We start from the raw sequence: 18894 nt of genomic DNA on the forward strand, positions 1-18894 counted from the left end.
TAATCAAATAATTTATTTTAAAATGACCATCAACTGTAGCATTTTATCCCAAAGAGATCCCAAGACAAACACGGTATATTACCCATTGATTTGAGCTTTTAATACTCACCAATACTGTTTGGAAAATTATTGAAGAATGAAGTTACTAATTTTGTCCTTTCAGAATGACACAAAATAAAACAGCACATACTCCACCCCTCCCACCCTCAAGCACACACATCTGTCCCCTACCCCTGTAAAAGTTTCAATGCTATGGGCAAAAATAAATAAATAAATAAATAAAACCAAAGATCTTTAGAGCACCCCGAATGAAACCCAGGATGTTACACTTGGTGAGACTATTCCCTGTGTGAACAGCTTTGAAATCTCTCAGAATGGCTTTCCAAATATTGCCATCTGGTGGAATTTCAGTTAATTGTTCCTTTGTTCTAGTGAGCTCCTGGAATATTAGATAGAGCACTAGTGGGAAATAACAGAAGGTCAAATGACTGTGTCTCAAACACAAATCCCAAACTGGGGGGAAAAAAAAAAGACGCTTTCTGAGCTTTCATCTCCTTTAAGACACCCATCTCTATTTTAAAGTCAATGGAGCAGTGGCCTGGATTTTTAACAAATAATCCCTTCTTCATAATTAGAAATATCCTGAGGTATCTTGGTATTTCCTCACTTCACTTCTCACCAGGAAAATCTCCAAAATTAAACTTTAGCTGGCTTGAGCATTTTTAGAGGAATTGCTGATAACAGCTAATCAGCTCTTGGTACACATAGGAAATGGAATGTTGTTTGAAAAATAATGTTCGAGTGAAGCATGTTTACTGGAATACTCGCTTTAACTGTATAATGGAATTTTGAAAATAAATTTGTTACAAAGGCATCAATAATACGCACTCCAGTTTAATCTGTAAACAGGGAGTCGTGCAACATAATTTATGTTTAAACCTTACCTTGAGCATCCAGGCTCTCTCCCTGGCTGTCGAGATGAAATGTTCCTCTGAGAAACGGGATACTGGCACAGAACAAATGAAAAAAAAAAAAAAGGCAATTAATGTGATGAAAACATAGGAGCAGAGAGTTATAATTTAGTTCATTGGGGGTGGCCAGCAATGAAAGAGAAAATCAAAAAATGCACAAACTATCCACATTCAACTGATTGTATCATATGAGAGAAAGTCAGCCAAACACTAGGTTTCTCAGCTACATTCTATCAATCCTTGGGTTGATCAATTATAGTTTGAGTATTTATATAATAACAGTCCTATAAAGGGAATTTTTTTTTTTACCTTCCCCCACCCTGATAGCCTGGTGTGATGGGAATTATGTGTTAGTATATAATCTGGGGAACCAGGGCCCTCAGTGAGGTATCAAATGCCAACATCAATTAAAGTACTGACTTTCCCAAAGTTGGGTTAATTTGCAGATTTTATATCTAGTATCAACATAGGCTTATTCTTCTAGTTAAAAGATGTGTTTAATTTTAACAGGATAAGCATTATAAACAACGCCAGGATCAAACTTCTATGTGTGTATATATATATATGTATACACCACACACACGTATATACACACCACCAAGGAATTACTTTTTTTTATATGAATTTGCTATTTATATTCAAATCATGCTTTGACTAAATGAAAAAGTAAATTAATGAAGGATAGATCTGATTCCAGAGGCTGAGAAATGCTTGTGAGCTCTGGGTTTTGGGGGTCCCAGGTTGGGGGTGAATGAGACCTGGGGCGGCTGCTTGTGGCTTAAGCAGATGCTACTAAAAAGAACCCGAGGTGCAGATTCGTGGGAGCCTCAGGGGTCTTCCCACCACCCCCAATTAGAAATCATCCCTCTCCACCTGCCACCTAAGCCTTTGCCCCGCACATTGCTTGTCTATGTTTTCTGTATGTGGCCATTTTGGAAAAGCCTTTGGTGCTTGTTTAGTTTAAAATCAACTGTACAAAAATAAAATATTTATGACAGATCCAACACAGTGTGATTAATCCCAGACATAGTTCTGCAGATGTTCCTGGGAGAAAGATTTTAAGCAAGAGAAAAGAGGGACTTCCCTGATGGCCAGTGGTTGGGCATGTGCCTGCAGAAGCAAGGGACATGGGTTTGATCTCTGGTCCAGGAAGATTCCACATGCCGCAGAGCATGCTACCACAGCTACTGAGCCCATGAGCCACAACTACTGAAGCCTGTGCACCTTCGAACCTGAGCTCTACAGCAAGAGAAGCCACCATCCTGAGAAGCCCGCACACTGGAATTAGAGAGTAGCCTACATTCACTGTAACTAGAGAGAGTCCATCTGTAGCAATGGAGACCCAGCACAGCCAAAAATAAATAATCAAAAAAAATTTTTTTAAAGAGAGGCATTTGGCAGTTTGCAATTTTTTTTTTTAATAAGGGAAAGAGTAGATGGTGAAAAGGAAAAAAATAAAGCAAACAACAAAATGGTAGGTGCTGAGATGACAAGCAATGGCAACAGCTGAATTGTCAGTGTTATACCATTCAGTAAGAGAGTTCAAAAGTCATTTATATAATTTGGCTTGTATAAAAATCAGAAAATTTCACGTGAATGGTTTTAAGAACTGACATCAGGTAAGCTAATTTTTTCCCCTTTAATAGAAATTCCTTACATACTTCATTATGAGTGTTTCATATCTTTCCCATAATTTAACAAGAGTTAATAAAACTGAAAAAGTCTGGTTTAAAAAAAAATCTGTTCCTATCCACATCAGTTCCTTTTCCTAAGTCTTCCCATCTTTGAGATATTTTAACTGAATCAGAAAAAATTTTTCAGTTGCTGTCTTTATTTAGCTAGTACCAGTAGCTATGTTACTAGGCAAAATGCTGGCTATGAAGCTAGGAAGCAAGAGTGTAAGATTCCTAGTTTTTCTATAAACCAGATAATTAGCCCTTAGAAAAGTCAAGGTCAGCTGTACACAATTGGCCTTTTTCTGTTTTGACTACAACAGCCTATTGCGAATTTTTCAACAGCTGCAATGGATCAGTTTGGGGAAGAATGAGACCATTTACTGAATACCCCTGCACAAGTCATTTGACATATTTTATCTAATTCAAACCTCAAATCCATCTTATTAAAATGAAAAGACTGAGGCTAGGAGCAGCGGAGCAGTCTCTCAGTATGACGCAACTAGAATAACAAGTCCTAATTGAGTCTGACAGACTCTGCTGTTAAGTCCACATGGCATCATTGTAAAAGCCAGCCTTTGCCATTGATTTGAAACTCCTGGAGAGTGCCTGGTATACTCCTGGGATATAGAAGATGCTCAGTGAGGTATGGCCTTGTGAGGGTGGAGATCTAAGTGGGCGTGGCTGGTCAGGTGAACGTTTTCCTCTGGGCTGTCTGGCACATGTAGACAAGTTATTGTCTATAGATTTCACATTTTAAAAAAGATGATCTCAAAATAGATCACTGTGTAAACGTGAAATGCAGAACTATCTAACTTTCAGACAAATTCTAAAATAAGAGAAAAGCTTTGGGATCTAGGGCCTGACAAAGAGTTTTATGTTCTTGACAACGGAAAACACGATCCTCACAAGGGAAAAACTGACAAATCGGACTTCACCAAAATTAAGAACTGTTGCTCATGTGAAGCAGATACAAATATAAGGTATAAACCAGGAGAAAATATTTGCAGACCACACATCTGACAGAGGACATGTATCTAGAATAAGAACTCTCAAGACTCAGAAAACAACTGGGAAAAGGGCAAAAGACACTGACAGACATTTCACTCAGGAGGATATACAGATGACAGTCAACATTGTTAGCCACTGCTGCTGCTGCTGCTGCTAAGTCGCTTCAGTCGTGTCCAACTCTGTGCAACCCCAGAGATGGCAGCCCACCAGGCTCCCCCATTCTTGGGATTCTCCAGGCAAGAACACTGGAGTGGGTTGCCATTTCCTTCTCCAATGCATGAAAGTGAAAAGTGAAAGTGAAGTCGCTCAGACGTGTCCAACTCTTATCGACCCCACGGACTGCAGCCTACCAGGCTCCTCGGTCCATGGGATTTTCTAGGCAAGAGTACTGGAGTGGGGTGCCATTGCCTTCTCCATATTAGCCACTAGGTTAGTGAAAAAAACAAACAAACAAAACAAAACTGTAATGTGATATCACTAGACACTTATCAGAATGATCAGAATAAGAAATAGTAACAATCTAAAATTCTGATACTGGTCATGGAGTCCTCAAGGCAAGAATCCTAAAGTGGTTTGCCTTTGACTTCAATATTTCCCAGGGAAAGATTGAAAGCAGAAGGAGAAGGGGACAACAGAGGATGAGATGGTTGGATGGCATCACTGATTTGACAGACATGAGTTTTAGCAAGCTCCAGGAGTTGGTGATGGACAGGGAAGCCTGGTGTGCTGCAGCCCATGGGGTCACTAGGAGTCGGAGAAGACTGAGTGACTTCACTTTCACTTTCATGCATTGGAGAAGGAAATGGCAAGTCACTCCAGTGCTCTTGCCTGGAGAATTCCAGGAACGGGGGAGCCTGGTGGGCTGCCGTCTCTGGGGTCGCACAGAGTTGAACACGACTGAAGTGACTTAGCAGCAGCAGCAGGAGTTGGTGATGGACAGGGAAGCCTGGTATGCTGCAGTCCATGGGGTCACAAAGAGTTGGACATGACTGAGTGACTTGAGCTGAACTGAACTTGCCTTGGACTTCAAGGAGATCAAACCAGTCAGTCCTAAAGGAAATCAGTCCTGAAAATTCATTAGAAAGAATTGATGCTGAAGCTCCAATACTTTGGCCACCTGACGTGAAGAACTGACTCACTGGAAAAGACCCTGATGCTGGGAAAGATTGAAGGCAGGAGGAGAAGGGGACGACAGAGGATGAGATGGTTGGATGGCATCTCCAACTCGATGGACATGAGCAGGAATTGGTGATAGATACAGAAACCTTCGGAGAAGGCAATGGCAACCCACTCCAGTACTCTTGCTGGAAAATCCCATGGACGGAGGAGCCTGGTAGGCTGCAGTCCATGGGGTCACTAAGAGTCGGATACGAATGAGCGACTTCACTTTCACTTTTCACTTTCATGCATTGGAGAAGGAAATGGCAACCCACTCCAGCGTTCTTGCCTGGAGAATCCCAAGGACAGGTGAACCTGGTGGGCTGCCATCTCTGGGGTCACACAGAGTCGGACACGACTGAAGCGACTTAGCAGCTGAGAAACCTGGCATGGTACAGTCCATGCAGTCACAGAGAGACACGAATGAGTGACTGAAATGACTGAAATTCTGATGAAGATGAGAAGAAACTAGATCATTCATATATTGCCTGTGAGAAGGTAAAATGGCTCGCTACTCTAGAAAATATTTGACTGTCATAAGGAACAAAACCAAACCAAAAATGAAACATGTAGCTATCACACAACCCACCCAAGGTACTCCTGGCATTTTTCCAGGAAAGTTAAAACTTTTTATTAGTGGATTTATTCATAGTAGCCAAAATCAAGGCAACCCAGATGTCCTTTGACAGGTTAACAGTTAAACAAACTGATATACTCATTCCATAGAATACTTCTGCTGCTAAGTCACTTCAGTCGGGTCCAACTCTGTGTGACCCCATAGACGGCAGCCCACCAGGCTTCCCATCCCTAGTATTCCCTAGGCAAGAACACTGGAGTGGGTTGCCATTTCCTTCTCTAATGCATGAAAGTGAAAAGGGAAAGTGAAATTGCTCAGTCATGTCCGACTCTTTGCGACCCCATGGACGGCAGCCTACCAGGCTCCTCTGCCCATGGGATTTTCCAGGCAAGAGTACTGGAGTGGGGTGCCATTGCCTTCTCCTACACATCAAGAAAAAAAAAAAAAGACTGCAAAACCTGGTTTGATCTACAGAGAACTATGCTGAGTGAAAGAAGTCAATCCATAAGTTAGATACTGGATGACTGCATTTATCTAACATTTTTAAAATTAGAAGACTACAAAAAGAGAGCACAGGTTAGCAGTTGCCAGGGGTTGAGGAGAAAGTGAGGGCTGGAGGGAACAGGGTATGATTATAAAAGGGCAAAATTGGGTACCTTTGTGGGAACAGAAACATTATGTACCTTAAACATGTATCAATGTCCATAACCTGGTTGTAACCTTGTACATAGAGCTGCAAGATGTTACCACTGATGGGGAAACTGAGCAGATTTCTCTATATTGTTACAACTACATGTTAATGTACAATTGTCTCAAAATAAAGTTCAACTTAAAAAAAATCAGGAGCTTGGACAGCAACTAGAATTGAGCAAGATACCTCTTCCCCCCCCACCCCCCACCTTTTCAGAGAAGAACAAAAGCCCCGAGGCAGCGGGCCAGATGGGGTCAGGAATTTGCTCCATGTTGCACAGATCCAAGAAAAATAATCTTCACCCACGGTTTTAGCATTCAGAACCCACTGCCAAACATTCGCTGTCCAATCTTGCCTGTCTTGGAATTTTCTCTGCTGTTATCTCCTCTTTCTCTTACATTTACCTTCCCAGCCAAAATGCTGACACAAATACACACACCGCAAACCAGAAATGACTTTTTAAAAATGTATTTTTAATTGGAGGATAATTGCTTTATGATGTACTGATTTCTGCCGTACAACTACGTGAGTCAACCGTAAGTTTACATATGTCCCCTCCCTCTTGACCTCCCTCCCACCCTCCACCCCAGCCCACCCCTCTGTGTTGGGAGGAGTTGAGAGAGTAGCATTGAAACATCATACATTACTATATGTAAAATAGATAGCTAATGGGAAGTTGATGTATAAAACCAATGACTTCCAAATGGCAGTGTGATACACTCTGCATTTCAGAAATGATCTCTCATACTTTCGAGTTCATGATTTCCATTAGTTCCAAACTTCCCACATCTTATTTGCACAGGAATAGAATTTCATCCTTTGTGGTTTGTTGATGACAAGGCAGGTGTTCTGTATTCTAACCCGCGCCACACACTAAATAAGGATCTAACTGTAAATTACCCTGGGCTTCCCAGATGGCACTAGTGGTAAACAGCATGTCTGCTAAAGCAGGAGATATAAGAGAAGCGGGTTCGATCCCTGGGTTGGGAAGATCCCTTGGAGGAGGGCATGGCAACCCACTCCAGTATTCTTGCCTGGAGAATCTCATGGGCAGAGGAGCCTGGAGGGCTACAGTCCACAGGGTCGCAAACAGTAGGACATGACTGAAGTGACTTAGCACACACACATGTAATCACCCCACAGAGAGGAGCTGGTGGGCTTTCTCTTCACCTTAGGAGAGACCCTGTTGACTCTTCTCATTTTGAGCACTAGTCGGCCACCCCAGAAACGAGTGGCCGTAAACCAGTTACTTTCTCCTGGTCTGACTGTTGGATTTGTTTTACTTGAAAAGACCAAATGTCTTTGTTCGGAAGAGAGTCATGACACGGTCAAAGTCTTTCAACAAAGCACGTTTTGTTTTCCCCCAACCTCTGGAAATTTCAAATCTTTCTTTGAACAAACTAGGAATTCTGGCATCTCATGGGTAGGGCACAGCACAACTTCCATCCTTGTTCCAAATCCGTCCAAAACACTGCTTCCTTGTTTAGCCATAAAACCACAGGTACATAAGTGATGTGTCAGAATGAAAAAGGGTTGTAAAAATATTGCCAATTGTGCCATATTGAAAGGAAGAGGTGTTTTTTTTTCAGTGCTATTGGGTTGGCCAAAAACTTCAAGTTTTTCGTAAGATGTTATGGGAAAATCCAATGAACTTTTTGGCTAACCCAATATACCTGTGGCTTCTCAGGTGGTGTTAGTGGTAAAGAACCTGCCTACCAATGCAGGAGACACAGAGGTATGTGCCCAATCTCTGAGTCGGGAAGATCCCGGGAGAAGGGAATGGCTACCCATACCAGTGGGGGCTTTCCTGGTGGCTCAGCAGTAAAGAACCCACCTGCCCACCTAACCCCTAGGGTTAGGCAGGGGACATAAGTGACTGGGTTCAAACCCTGGGTCAGGAAGATTCCTTGGAGGAGGGCATAGCAACCCACTCCAGTATTCTTGCCTGGAGAATCCCATGGACAGGGGAGCCTGGTGGGCTACAGTCCACAGAGTCGCAGAATCAGATATGACTGAAGTGACTACATACACAATACGTATCTAGCCGGTGAGGCTTCTGCTCAAGGCAAAGTTAAAGCAGCCTCCTCCTACAAATAAGCAGTTATTCCTGCCTCCCCAGCTGCTCCCAGCTTTTCCAAGAAGGAAACACTGCTGGGACCTGAACCTAGGTTTTCTTCCCAGGACTTGACTCAGCTATCTGCAGCTTCAGAATGAGCTGTATCCTGAATTCCAAATTCCCTGAAGCTGCTTGGAGATACTGCGGTTGTAGATCACACTCTTTAGTGTGGGAGGCCCATGGCTTTCTAGGAATCATGCAGTTTGTAAGCATGAGCGAAAGGTCACAGATCCTCAGAGCCTCCTTGATGTCAGCCTTCCTGAGCGCCGTGCCTCCACTGACCACTGCCTCAGTTAGTGGCCTCCGGTTGGGCTCAGGGCCCTCCCAGGGCACCAGAAAGAAGCCCAGAGACTGCCCAATTCAGCTCTCTCAGGGGACCAGAGGCATGACTGCCGGGAAGCAGAGAGCTGAGCTCGCACCAGGGAAACCAAACCCAAATGAGGTTATCTGGCAAGAAAGAGTCAAATTACACTGAATTTTTGGTATTCAGTATGGTACAATGCATTCTTCTCCTTAAGAAAAGCAGACCGCAAATATCCCATATTGCATATTAGAAGGCTTTTGAAAAATTGTAGCTGGTTGATAAAGGGATTTGAGTGGGAGGGATTAAGTGTGGTAATGATGCTATAAACTTCTTATGGTCGTGTGCTCTGGGTTGCTGTAAAAATAAAAGATAATCTGAAGAGACCATTTTATAATTAAATAAAAAATTCAGTTCTTTTATACAAACTGAGGCTGATCCCCTCTTCTAGAATCCTCCTTTATCCATCTGCTACTAGCCCTAGAAGTAGACAGATTGACCTTTTTATTGTAGAATATTCATGTGCCAATATATAAAAGGGGCTTCCCTTGTAGCTCAGTCTGTAAAGAATCTGCCTGTAATGCAGGAGACTTGGGTTTAATTCCTGGGTTGGGAAGATTCCCTGGAGGAGGGATAGGCTACCCACTCCAGTATTCTTGCCCCCAAAATCCCATGGACAGAGGAGCCTGGTGGGCTACAGTCCAAGGGGTCACAAGAGTTGGATATGACTAAACCACTAGTGTATACAAGAAATCTGTAAAAATGATGAGACAAACTAAGTATGAGAAATAGCACATTCACTGTATTTCTGTGAAATATTCTTAATAATTATTTTTCACTCATCCTTTTATCCACTTTAAATAGAGGGGTTGGAATAGAACAGCTTCTTTGCTCGTAAGTATGATTGATAAGGAAATGTAGCAGAATGTTTGCAAAGCAGAAAAGCACAGAGAACAGCGTCAGGTTCACTTACAGTCCAGGGTTCACGTTTATGGCTCAGATCATAGTGAAAACTAGAACCCTGCTTTACATGTATCCTATCTATAGCTTGTCATTCCTTCGACCACCCAAAGAAGGAACCCACTAACATATTAACAGTGTAAGAAAGATGATGTGAAATCTAAGACTTTGGCAATAGCAAGAGGGTTGCTATGATCTCTCTCAAAAGATGAATAACCATTGTCCAACTTGCCCTGTGTGGAAATCTTGTCAAACTCTGACATTGCCAGCAGACTCTGTTAGAAGTGTTGGTAAGTGGACAGAACTTTTTAAAATGTGAAGGTATGGGCAGGGAGGTCTGGCGTGCTGCAGTCCATGGGGTTGCAAAGGGTCGGACACGACTGAGCAACTGAACTGAACCAGCCAATAGATTAAGCACCTTGTAAGCATTATCTTCAGTTTTACAATGATCCAGTTTTGTTATCTGATCCCCACCCCCCCCCCCCATTTTACAAGTGAGAAAACAGACACTCAGTAACACTGTTACTCTGAGTCACATGGTTAATAAGTAAGGGAGGTAGGATTTGAATGTAGTTCTCTTTGACTCCAAACCCCATGAGTACTTCTTCTTAAATCACTGCACTGCTTTTGATGTAAGAGGAATATTTCTGAAAGAGGTGGGGAAAATAAACTAGATTTCTGAAAAAAAAAAAAAAAAAAGAAGTACAGGTATGTTTGTATGGCCTCTGCCTGTAAGTTTTCTGTTGGGGTCATGTGGACCCTAGAATGTGATGTGGCACCAACCAACACTGCTCATGGGGTTTGATTTACCAAGGAGTCTACTTACAAAAAGTTTTGGGGTTGTATTAGTAAAGAGATTCCTTGATGGTGAAATTCATGCTGAATTCCACTCACCTGGAAAATAACCTAGCGAAATTCTAGAGAAGAAGCTAATTTTCTTCATAATTGTTTTTTCCCCCTAATCAATCTATTATGGGAAATAAATCCAGGTAAAATATCCAGCTTGAAAATATTTACCACACAGTTCCAGGACCATCCATGGGTACCAAAAAATCCACATGTGCTCAAGTCCCTCATATAAAATGGCACAATCAGCCTTCTGTATCGTAGAGTTCGGCATCCACGGATCCAATGATCTGTGGAATGAATTTGATCTAGAGGACTGTTCCTTAGAGTTTTTTCTTTCCATAATTATATGTGTCTACAGCTCTTAATTTTGTAATGTTCTTTCACATATGACATCACACCTAGAACATAGTTCTGTTACAACTAGAGGTTCTCTCTGCTTGCCTTTTGGCTAGCTGCCTTTCTCTCCTTTATACCTTCCCTGGTACTCCCACCTGGTGCTGAGTTGCAGAGCCAAACTTCTAATTCAGTTTTTTCATGGTCACCTCCCTCCCTCAACACCTGCCCACAGGGAGCTTTGAAAGATGTTTCCTACCCCCAAGAAACTAAATACTTGTTCTTCAGTCACTAGGTCGTGTCTAACTTTGCAGCCCCATGGACTGCAGCACGCCAGGCTTCCGTGTCCTTCACTGTCTCCAAGAGTTTGCTCAAACTCACGCCCATTGAGTCAATGATGCCATCCAACCATCTCATCCTCTGTCACCCTCTACTCCCTCTGCCCTCAATCTTTCCCAGGATCAGGGTCTTTTCTAATGAATCAGCTCTTCTCATCAGGTGACCAAAGGATTGGAGCTTCAGCTTTAGCATCAGTCCTTCCAATGAATATTCAGGGTTGATTTCCTTTAGGATTGACTGGTTTGATCTCCTTGAATTCCAAGGGACTCTCAAGAGTCTTCTATAGCACCACAATTCGAAAGCGTCAATTCCTTGGCGCCCAGTCGTCTTTATGGTCCAGCTCTCACAACCGTACATGACTACTGGAAAAACCATAGCTTTGACTACACGGACCTTCATCGGCAAAATGATGTCAAATGAAATACTAAGGAACAGGATTTTGTTGGGGTTGTGTTTTGGAGGGCCACAGACCATTCTAACATCCAGTTTTCATCCTGTTGACATGGCACACTCTACTTCAATTGAGGAAACATCTATCATGGAGTATCTCCTAGGTGCCAGGGCTGTGCTAAGTGGTAGGGATACTCTGTCAGTTACAAAACCTTTTTTTTTTTTTCAGAACTTGAGGGGAAAAAAAGAAGATCATTGATCCCATTCTCCAGGTGAAGAAACTGAGGCTTAGGAGCTTGTATGTTATAGGCTCCTGTGCTAACACACAGGTAGCAAAGGACAGAGCTGGTATCCAAACTCTAGTCTCCTGATTCTGAGTTGTATGCTTTCCTGTGGATCCATTATGATCCATTCTACCTTTTTCTCCTCTTATGTCAGGCTTCCTCTGCATATTATTTTAAAATTCATTTTCATATATTTGGAACAATAGGGCACCAAGTTTTGACACTTGTAAAAGGGTTTTTTTAAAGTTTCTATTCATTCATTTGCTCAACATTTATTGAGCACCTAACATTTACCACTTACACACAGCTAAGGCATCAGGTGCTGGGACACGTTTATTACATGTATCAGGTCATTTACTCCCAATAACCCAATGAGGAGGGCTATTTTTATTCCTATCTTATAGGTACATGAACTGAGGTTTGGGCAGGGCTGGAGTTCAAATTCAGATGTTTAGACTTCAAAGCTGGACCTCTTGAGTGCCGCTGTACATCTATTTAATCCCAGGCATCAAGGGGGCTCTAATACACAGTACAGCCCCCTGCTTACAGACATGCAAATTAATTATATCATAGAGCTGTGAATGCAAAAGGGAAAATCTTATGACTGCTGTCCTCTTGGATACTATGTAGAGTTTGAAAGAGTTTTTCAAGAGTCACTTGGGAATCTTGTTAAAATTCAGACTATGCTTCGATAGATCTTGGGTAAGGTCTGAGAGTCTATCTTTCTGAAACTTCTAGATGGTCTTCCCGGGTGGTTCAGTGGATACGAATCCTCCGGCCAATGCAGGATTCGATCCCAGGTCCAGGAAGAGTCCACAGGCGGGGGAGCAATGAAGCCCGTGTGCCCCATCTTCTGAGCCGGCGTGCTGCGACTGCTGAAGCCTGCACCCTAGCGCCCGTGCTCCACAACGAGAACCCACTTGCAACGACAAGCCCATGCACTGCAACAAAGAACAGCCCACACGTACTGCAACTAGAGCAATCCCACGGGCAGCGACGGAGACCCAGCACAGCCAAAGCAAACACACACACACTAGGTGATGCTGAGGCTGCCAATCCGGGGACCATGCTTTGAGTTGCAAGGCACGTGTTCTCTCCACTTCTGAGCTTGAAGTCTTCCTGGTAGAGTGGCTTTGGGCATGCCATTTAAACTCTGGGCCCTAATTTTACAGTTTTCTGTAAACTGCAGCTACTTGGAGTGTGGCTGCTATGTGTAAAAATTCTTTACCAACTGTAAATTTCTAGGTAAATGGAAAATACTTATGTTTATCATTATCATTATTAAATAACTGAATTTGAACACATACCCCTCATCAACTAGGTCTGAGGATTAATTAGATAGCCAGGAATTATCAAAATACAATCAACTCTAGGGAAACTCAATAGCTTAAATGGAATGGAGGAGCATGACTGAATGAAAGGGATTTTGTCGACGTGGTCTCCATGAAAGGGATGCAAAGGAATTCTTTGAGCAGGACACGTGGTGGCCCTTCTGAAACTATTTCACTGCCTTTTAGGGGAGGGGCTGTAGTCTGTAATCTCAAGAAACCCCACATTTTGACCACCACCTTAAGTTGGCAGCCAAGGGGAAAAATGCAAAAGATAATCTTAATCTTCTGACCACAAGTAGAACTTTTCCTGCTAGCTAGAGTAGAACCCTCACATGTCATAGGACTGCTGGAGGGATTTCAGGCTTTGTAGATATCGCTTCATTTAATGCAGTGTTTAACAGTCTGAAGTCTTTCAAGTTGTTTGAGTCCTAGAGACGCTTACTTTTCTGCCTTCTTGTTCTTCCCCATCCCACAAAGTCCTTCCTTTCTGCTCCTCGAGGGGACAGCCAAGGTTGAGCTGTCAGCTGAGCACACAGGAGGAGCACCGTGTGCTTGAAAACCAGGAGGCTGCTTAGATGACCCAACAAGCACTGCCAAATGCAAACAATGAGCTGAAAAAAAAAACGCTTTAGGACTCTAAAATTACTAAGTTTTTAGTAGGAAAAGATTCCAGGCCTCAGTTTTTCATCTAGAAAAAATGGGATTCAATGAGATGACCTCTAAGGCTACATGCTGCTTTAAAAACACAGTTGACCCTTGAACAAGGTGGGGGTTAATCCAAGTATAATTTACAGTTGGCCCTCCACATCCAAGGTTCTTCTGCATTCAAGGATTCAACCAACCAGGGTCCATACAGTACTGTAGTATTTACTATGCAAAAATCTGCAAGTGCAAGTGGGCCTGTATAGTTCAAACCTACATTGATCGAGGATCAATGGCACCATGATACTACTTGGCATAAAGAAAAGCATACAGTAAGTCAGGCACTGATTTTGTGAGATGATCTTTGCTAGAACACACTGATGACGCCAGACTGAAGGATGTGTAGAGCACACCTTTTAGAACTAACACCCAAAAAAGATGCCTTTTTCATTATAGGGGACTGGAATGCAAAAGCAGGAAGTCAAGAAACACCTGGAGTAACAGGCAAATTTGGCCTTGGAATGCGGAATGAACCAGGGCAAAGACTAATAGAGTTTTGCCAAGAAAATGCACTGGTCATAGCAAACACCCTCTTCCAACAACACAAGAGAAGACTGTACACATGGACATCACCAGATGGTCAACACTGAAATCAGATTGATTATATTCTTTGCAGCCAAAGATGGAGAAGCTCTATACAGTCAACAAAAACAAGACCAGGAGCTGACTGTGGCTCAGATCATGAACTCCTTATTACCAAATTCAGACACAAATTGAAAAAAGTAGGGAAAACCACTAGACCATTCAGGTATGACCTAAATCAAATCCCTTATGATTATACAGTGGATCTGAGAAATAGATTTAAGGGCCTAGATCTGATAGATAGAGTGCCTAATGAACTATGGAATGAGGTTCGTGACATTGTACAGGAGACAGGGATCAAGACCATCCCCATGGAAAAGAAATGCAAAAAAGCAAAATGGCTGTCTGAGGAGGCCTTACAAATAGCTGTGAAGAGAAGAGAGATGAAAAGCAAAGGAGAAAATGAAAGATATAAGCATCTGAATGCAGAGTTCCAAAGAATAGCAAGAAGAGATAAGAAAGCCGTCTTCAGCGATCAATGCAAAGAAATAAGAGGAAAACAACAGAATGGGAAAGACTAGAGATCTCTTCAAGAAAACTAGAGATACTAAGGGAACATTTCATGCAAAGATGGGCTCGATAAAGGACAGAAATGGTATGGACCTAACAGAAGCAGAAGATATTAAGAAGAGCTGGCAAGAATACATGGAAGAACTGTACAAAAAAGATCTTCACAACCCAGATAATCATGATGATGTGATCACTAATCTAGAGCCAGACATCTTGGAATATGAAGTCAAGTGGGCCTTAGAAAGCATCACTACAAAGAAAACTAGTGGAGGTGATGGAATTCCAGTTGAGCTGTTTCAAATCCTGAAAGATGATGCTGTGAAAGTGCTGCACTCAATATGCCAGCAAATTTGGAAAACTCAGCAGTGGCCACAGGACTGGAAAAGATCAGTTTTCATTCCAATCCCAAAGAAAGGCAATGCCAAAGAATGCTCAAACTACTGCACAACTGCACTCATCTCACATGCTAGTAAAGTAATGCTCAAAATTCTCCAAGCCAGGCTTCAGTAATATGTGAACCGTGAACTCCCTGATGTTCAAGCTGGTTTTAGAAAAGGCAGAGGAACCAGAGATCAAATTGCCAACATCTGCTGGATCATTGAAAAAGAAAGAGAGTTCCAGAAAAACATCTACTTCTGCTTTATTGACTATGCCGAAGCCTTTGACTGTGTGGATCACAATAAACTGTGGAAAATTCTGAGAGAGATGGGAATACCAGACCACCTGACCTGCCTCTTGAGAAATCTGTATGCAGGTCAGGAAGCAACAGTTAGAACTGGACATGGAACGACAGACTGGTTCCAAATAGGAAAAGGAGTACGTCAAGGCTGTATATTGTCACCCTGCTTATTTAACTTCTATGCAGAGTACATCATGAGAAATGCTGGACTGGAAGAAACACAAGCTGGAATCAAGATTGCCGGGAGAAATATCAATAACCTCAGATATGCAGATGACACCACCCTTAATGGTAGAAAGTGAAGAGGAGCTAAAAAGCCTCTTGATGAAAGTGAAAGAGGAGAGTGAAAAAGTTGGCTTAAAGCTCAACATTCAGAAAACGAAGATCATGGCATCCAGTCCCATCACTTCAAGGGAAATAAACAGGGAAACAGCAGAAACAGTGTCAGACTTTATTTTTTTGGGCTCCAAAATCACTGCAGATGGTGACTGTAGCCATGAAATTAAAAGATGCTTACTCCTTGGAAGAAAAGTTATTACCAACGTAGATAGTATATTCAAAAGCAGAGACATTACTTTGCCGACTAAGGTCCATCTAGTCAAGGCTATGGTTTCTCCTGTGGTCATGTATGGATGTGAGAATTGGACTGTGAAGAAGGCTGAGGGCCGAAGAATTGATGCTTTTGAAGTGTTGTGTTGGAGAAGACTCTTGAGAGTCCCTTAGACTGCAAGGAGATCCAACCAGTCCATTCTGCAGGAGATCAACCCTAGGATTTCTTTGGAAAGAAAGATGCTAAAGCTGAAGCTCCAGTACTTTGGCCACCTCATGCGAAGAGTTGACTCATTGGAAAAGACTCTGATGCTGGGAGGGATTGGGGGCAGGAGGAGAAGGGGACGACAGAGGATGAGATGGCTGGATGGCATCACGGACTTGATGGACATGAGTCTGAGTGAACTCCGGGAGATGGTGATGGACAGGGAGGCCTGGCGTGCTGCGATTCATGGGTCGCAAAGAGTCAGACACGACTGAGCGAATGAACTGAACTGTTTGCTCCCACCAGGAGCGGGAAGGCATCCCAGGGGCGTGCCTCCAGAGTTCAGAAGCAGTGACACTACGGCCCCTACCGAAGCACCATCTGGCATTAATGATGGTACCAGGGCCACATGATAAAAACGGCAATGATTCTTAGCCCTGGTCACAAGTGTTGATGTTTGGCCTTTTCGCGTTTTCTAGCACTCAGCTAGTCTTGTAAAAGGGAATGCCCTTTGCACCATGGGATGCAGGCTTTCTTGTCTTGCCTGTGCTGTATGTGTGGGCAGCACAGTACAGCTCACTGGGGGACTGGGTCAGAGGTTCTGCTTTTCCCGTGTCTTCACTTCTGTCTAACAGGACGCAGTATATGACATCTCTGCATCTCAGCCCAAGCTGATTGGTGGCGAGATGACTCAGCGCCAACCTCAGGCACAGGGGACAGTGAGCAGAGAAGGGTTTCTGAGTGCACCCTTTATAAAATGCATCTGCTCTCCTAGGAATCCCTCTGCGTTCCCATTTTGACTAGCTGCAATGGCGTTCTCCACGTATTAAATGGAAGTGTGAATCTTACCGCTGCTTCTGTCTGTTACAATCTAACTCAATTAATTTGATGTGCAAGCGGGTTATCAAAACTATATATTTTCCTCATGTTTTAAAGAATGTGTGAATTCTCCAGAGGAGGAGAAATACAGTTCTCAGTGCATTTGCCATTGTGCTTTATTCTGAGAAAGCTGGATTAACAATCACTTTTCAGGGCACTAGGATGTCCTGTGGGAAAAGGAGAAGTTAAAAATAAAAACCCCTTCTTTATTGATGAATAGGGGCCACAGGTGAGTGGAACCGTTTCAATTGCTCTTTGAGCAGAACTGGGATGAGAACCGGCTCCCTGGATAATATTTCAGATGACTGACCATTGGGACTTCTCGGGTGGTCCATTAGTTGGGTGTTTGCCTGCTAATGTAGGGGACACAGGTTCGATTTCTGATTTGGGAGGATTCCACAGGGCAACTGAGCCCAGGAGCCACAGTAACAAGCCCATGTGCCCAGAGCCCGTGCTCCACAACAAGAGAAGGCTGAGCGCCCCAACTAGAGAGTAACTCCAACTCCTGCTCACTGAAACTAGAGAGCCTGCACGCAGCAACGAACACCCAATGCTTGCCCAGAAGTAGATAAATAAATGAAAATTTAAAAGTAAATAAAATGACTTTTTATTAATAAAAACAATAAGGATGAAGTTATGCCTAACTTGCAAAGTTTTAAGAGAAGATCCTTATTTGAATAGGAGGCTAAGTAGAGACAACCTTTTGTTATTATTATTATTTTTTGCCTGTAATGGTAAAGAATCTGCCTGCAATGCATAAGACCCGGCTTTGATCCCTGAGTCAGGAATGTCCCCTAGAGAAAGGAATGGTTACCCACTCCCGTATTCTTGCCTGGAGAATCCCATGGACAGAGGATCCTGGTGGGGCACAGTCCATGGGGTCGCAAAGAGTTGGATATGACTGAGCAACTAACACTTTCACTTTTTTTTTTTGTCTTAACTCATTTACTTTTCTTTTGAATGTTTTGGGAGATGTTGCTGCAGACTCTTTATCATCTCTCCAACTCTTCACATCTGGAATAATTAGCTGTTTTAACATTTTCGTCTCTAGAACCTCTTCTCATGAGCATTAGTAACAAACATCTGCGTAGTTCTTCCCGATGGAGAAATCAAGGCGTAAAACTCAACCAAATTCCTACAAAATTATTAATATGGTAGAAAAAAAAATGTCCAAGGCTAGTAACATGGTTTTTTTTTTTTAAAAAAAAAAACCAAACACCCCAAATGTGAAAAACAAACCAGAAAAATGCTTTCAGATTCTAAGAGCAACTCTTAGAACACCCCTAAGCCTCCCAAGAATATATTGTTAAAAATCTCTTTTCACTGGGATGGGCCACAACCCCAAGGGAGAGTATGACTCAAATGGGCTTAAGCTTGATGTCACAGCATGTAGAACACACAATTGTTCTTGTCATCCTGCACGGCTCACCTGCATCAGGTTGCTCAACAGGGTACACTCTGAAGGCGTCAAAGGTCTTGCAAACTCCACCCAAGGTCCAAAGTCTGGGCAAACTACCATGAATCGTATCACAGACACTCAGATAAGCAGTTTAGGACAGACAGCCTTGTACACGCTTCCCCAAGGGATAGACCTGACTTAGACTTAGGATTCCTCTGGAGTTGGTGTCCATGGTGACGGGGAAGTATAGTGGTAGACTCCCGGGGCCGGGGAGCCACACGCTCTTGAATATAATTATACTCTTGTGATCTGTGTAGCTAATTGTAGGAGCTGTTGGGAAGCAGTACCAGGAGCCTCTTGTTCTTTTCAGATATGAGGAACAATAGCCCTGCAGGACAGATGTTT

The 18894-nt window shown here is 42.8% G+C and overlaps 1 protein-coding gene across 4 annotated transcripts in view; it reads right to left on the bottom strand.

Annotated features, from left to right (window-relative positions):
• MAPRE2 (microtubule associated protein RP/EB family member 2) overlaps nucleotides 1-18894 on the bottom strand; it is a 187244-nt gene that overhangs the window by 153864 nt on the left and 14486 nt on the right. For all 4 annotated transcript variants that reach the window (XM_069568739.1, XM_069568740.1, XM_069568738.1 and 1 more), the window contains exon 2: nucleotides 945-1006. Coding sequence is in view for 1 of the 4 variants with exons in the window: in XM_069568738.1 (XP_069424839.1) it covers nucleotides 945-1006 (62 nt within the window). In the remaining 3 variants the exon portion in view is untranslated. The remainder of the gene's footprint in view (nucleotides 1-944; nucleotides 1007-18894) is intronic.

This window comes from Ovis canadensis, chromosome 23 (assembly GCF_042477335.2).
Source record: "Ovis canadensis isolate MfBH-ARS-UI-01 breed Bighorn chromosome 23, ARS-UI_OviCan_v2, whole genome shotgun sequence".
Taxonomy (NCBI): Eukaryota; Metazoa; Chordata; class Mammalia; order Artiodactyla; family Bovidae; genus Ovis; species Ovis canadensis.